General features: G+C 52.5%; 3 protein-coding genes across 3 annotated transcripts in view; 2 read left to right on the top strand and 1 right to left on the bottom strand.

The window, feature by feature from the left end:
- Window positions 1–1,510, bottom strand: part of RABEPK (Rab9 effector protein with kelch motifs) — a 5,302-nt gene extending 3,792 nt beyond the window's left edge. Inside the window, 2 exon segments of the mRNA XM_035903137.1 lie at window positions 1,319–1,416; window positions 1,491–1,510. Of these exon segments, the coding sequence (XP_035759030.1) occupies window positions 1,319–1,416; window positions 1,491–1,510 (118 nt within the window).
- On the top strand, window positions 242–3,295 carry PPP6C (protein phosphatase 6 catalytic subunit). Its single transcript, XM_035903146.1, has 3 exons — window positions 242–1,526; window positions 1,673–1,882; window positions 2,562–3,295. Exons 1-3 carry the CDS (start codon window positions 1,509–1,511, stop codon window positions 2,808–2,810), a joined length of 477 nt encoding a protein of 158 aa, XP_035759039.1. The 5' UTR covers window positions 242–1,508; the 3' UTR covers window positions 2,811–3,295.
- Window positions 3,254–3,301, top strand: part of ARPC5L (actin related protein 2/3 complex subunit 5 like) — a 6,497-nt gene continuing 6,449 nt past the window's right edge. Inside the window, exon 1 of the mRNA XM_035903136.1 lies at window positions 3,254–3,272. Coding sequence (XP_035759029.1) covers window positions 3,254–3,272 — 19 coding nt within the window. The remainder of the gene's footprint in view (window positions 3,273–3,301) is intronic.

Raw genomic sequence — 3,301 nt, 5'->3', positions numbered from 1 at the left:
GGCAGCGGCACGCCAGTTCCAGCCCGGAGCTCTGAGCGACCGAAGAGCGCGTTCTCCTGGATCCCAGCAAGCCCTGGCTCCCCTTCGGCGTTAGTCTCCTCTACGCGCTATGAGAGATGTAGAACGCATGTATCGCTTCGCGTTGTTCCATGTGACTGTTTCTCCATTTACAAATATTTTTTTGACTTGCAGGGTGACTTTGTAGATAGAGGTTATTATAGTCTTGAGACTTTCACTTACCTTCTTGCACTAAAGGCTAAGTGGCCCGATCGTATCACACTGTTACGAGGCAATCATGAAAGCAGGCAGATAACACAAGTGTATGGATTTTATGGTAAGTCTTTATCCAAACAATTTGTGAGCGGGGGGCTAACGCGTAATAAAGGCGTACGGTGTCTTTCCCTCGGGAAATCTGCTTTGCATGCAGCGCTGCCCGCGCCTTGCCTGGGCCTGGGTGGGAAGGGGCTCAGCAGAACCCAAACGTTACCGTTCGTTAACGTGATCGTTGTGTGCGTGAAGTAGAACGTGGTTTAGTCCAGATCTCGCCGTTCTTTTCCTCCAGTGCCTGGGTTTTCTGTGTGGTTTTTGGTGCCATGTTCAATGTTAGAGACACAGGAAGAGCACATACTTACAGAGAACGTGCTTCGGCGTCTGGTAATGAAAGGTTCTGCAGGAAGCCGCCATGTTACTGTGATTCCCCCTAAGTTTCAGTGTAACTAAAAATCAGTGTCGCACGTAGGGGTTTGCTGTGGAAGCCAGTTATTGTCAACGGTGAGCACCTGGGAAACGCCACGGGCAGGGAATGAACAACAGAACAACTGTTTGAAAAACTGAGGGAGTGAATTGTGTGGAAACTTCTTTGCTGTTGCGTGAGGCTTTGATAAAACCTGAGGAAATCCTGGAAAATACCTAACCCCTGCCACAAAGAGTGAGGCCCGTAACGTGCTTGCTCTCGGATAACGTGTCAACAAGAGCAAGTGCTGATGTTCCCAGCTCGCTTCGGAAATGCCCCCAGGTTTATCACCACCTTCCTGTAGCTTTATACAAAGTGACTCCCCTTTGTGGTCGGAGTATCTCCCACCAGCCCTGCTCGGTTTGCGCTTTCTGCCTCAATTCTGTATAAAACTTGCTAATTTAAGCGCCCGGCGGGTCTAGTCAAGGGTCAGTTCCCATCGGTGGGAAGCAGCCAAAGCATCGTCAGCCGCGCTGCGTGAGACCCTGTTTTCTCTGCGCCGCCCGGTGCGCTGCTCAGTGAGCGATGACCGAGAGGCAGCCGGCGCCTTCCCGCGGGCGGCGGGACCGAGCGCTTCCCACCCACCTCTTGCGGTGCTCCCGATAGGGGTTTTATCGTACTCCTGACTTGTGAGTTCTGCTGTGTCTGCTTCTGATCTTATTGCCTGGATTCCTTCCGATCCGCTAAGAAGAAAAAAATTCTCTATTTAACAGATGAGTGCCAAACTAAATACGGAAATGCGAACGCTTGGAGATACTGTACCAAAGTCTTCGACATGCTCACGATAGCAGCTGTAAGTGTGAACGCCTCCTGACAAAAATACCAGTAGATTGTCTAACTGTGGCCGCTAGAACTAGCGACCTTTAAGGGCCGCGCCGGTAGCGTTGCGGGCTGGATTCAAATACCGAGTATTTCGCACGCGTCTCTCTCTCTCTCCAGTTAATAGATGAGCAGATTCTCTGTGTGCATGGTGGCCTCTCTCCCGACATCAAGACACTCGATCAGATTCGAACCATTGAACGTAATCAGGAGATTCCTCACAAAGGCGCCTTCTGTGACCTCGTTTGGTCTGATCCAGAAGACGTCGACACGTGGGCGATCAGCCCGCGAGGCGCAGGCTGGCTCTTCGGCGCGAAGGTGACGAATGAGGTAATGCTGCCGTTGCACCCAACATAAAAGCAATCGCAGGTATGAGACGCGGCGAGTTTGATACTTGCCCTGCGATGATCCGAAGCAGGGCACTGCGAGGCGACGAGCTCGGTTTGCTCAAGCCGACTTGGAAAAATGAGCTGTTTGAAAGGAAAAGCAGGAGTGCAGCCGCCAGAGGCGATGACAGCGGCGTTGCTTTTAAGAAATGCGATGCAGTGAGACTGACAAGTATCCCTGGGGTCTGTTAGAACACTTTGCTAAGGAGAAAAAAAATAGCGTACCATTTTTCTTGGCGTTTCTTGACTTAAATCTTGCTGCTTTGGAAGGCAGCGAGCAGGCTTCGCGGGGCTGGCACACGCTGACCTTCCCAGGCTCCCACACCAGCCGCGCTGGGAGCGCCGCGCTCGTGCCGTGCGTCGTGCCCGTGGCCTTTCCGCAGCACCGCCAGGAAGGACGGAGCCCTGCAGACGGCAGCCACCGGCATCGCCGCTGTCGCCTGTGTTTCACAGGCGCTTTTTAGGTCTCCGAACCCAAATAGTTTTTTCGAGAGCGCTGCGTGGAAGAGCCTCTCCGTGACGCCATCGCGGCGCGGCTGTGCCAGGGCTGGCACTGGGGGAGGGGGGCTGTCGCCCGGGCAGCGGTGCAGGGGAGACTGACCTTCCTTTTTTTTCCTTCGCAGTTTGTTCACATCAACAACTTAAAGCTGATCTGCAGAGCGCACCAGCTAGTTCACGAGGGCTATAAGTTCATGTTTGATGAGAAATTGGTGACGGTATGGTCTGCTCCAAATTACTGCTACCGCTGTGGAAATATCGCGTCAATCATGGTCTTTAAAGATGTAAATACAAGAGAACCAAAGTTATTCCGCGCAGTTCCAGACTCAGAACGTGTAATTCCTCCTAGGACAACCACACCGTATTTCCTCTGAGGCCCCTCCCCGCCTGCTGCCTCCCTCTTCCCTTGCCCTGTCCCTTTACAATATACTTTTTACTGAGCACTTTGCTGCTGAAATGCTGCCTCTTGCCTTTTTTATTGTTAAGTTATCTAAATTTATTGTGTATTACTGTGTCTGTAGCAAGTCGGGTTTTATTTTTCCCCTGCCCTAGATTAATTTGAGTATTTGTAATATGTCCTTGAAATTTATACTACTGCATGTAGTTCCTACCCGCTTCTGGGGTCAGAGGAAACGTTTTCCTTCTCAGACCCGCGCGATTCCCGGGGAGCGGCTCCGTCCCCGTGCGTTCTTCAGCTTTTTCTTTGGTAAGTTTTAAGAAATTTCAGCAGCAAAGTTACCCCCCGTGAGCAGGACGGGACCGTGAACGCCTCGTGCTGGGTTCGGGCCCCCTCGCGCCGTGTTTTGGGTGGGTGACGATGAAGCGGTCGCGGGGCTGTTGGTGTTGTCCCCCCCCGTCCCCCCCC

Source organism: Egretta garzetta, unplaced genomic scaffold (genome assembly GCF_000687185.1).
Source record: "Egretta garzetta isolate BGI_Z169 unplaced genomic scaffold, ASM68718v1 scaffold341, whole genome shotgun sequence".
NCBI classification, from domain to species: Eukaryota; Metazoa; Chordata; class Aves; order Pelecaniformes; family Ardeidae; genus Egretta; species Egretta garzetta.
This window is presented reverse-complemented; position numbering and strand designations above follow the sequence as displayed.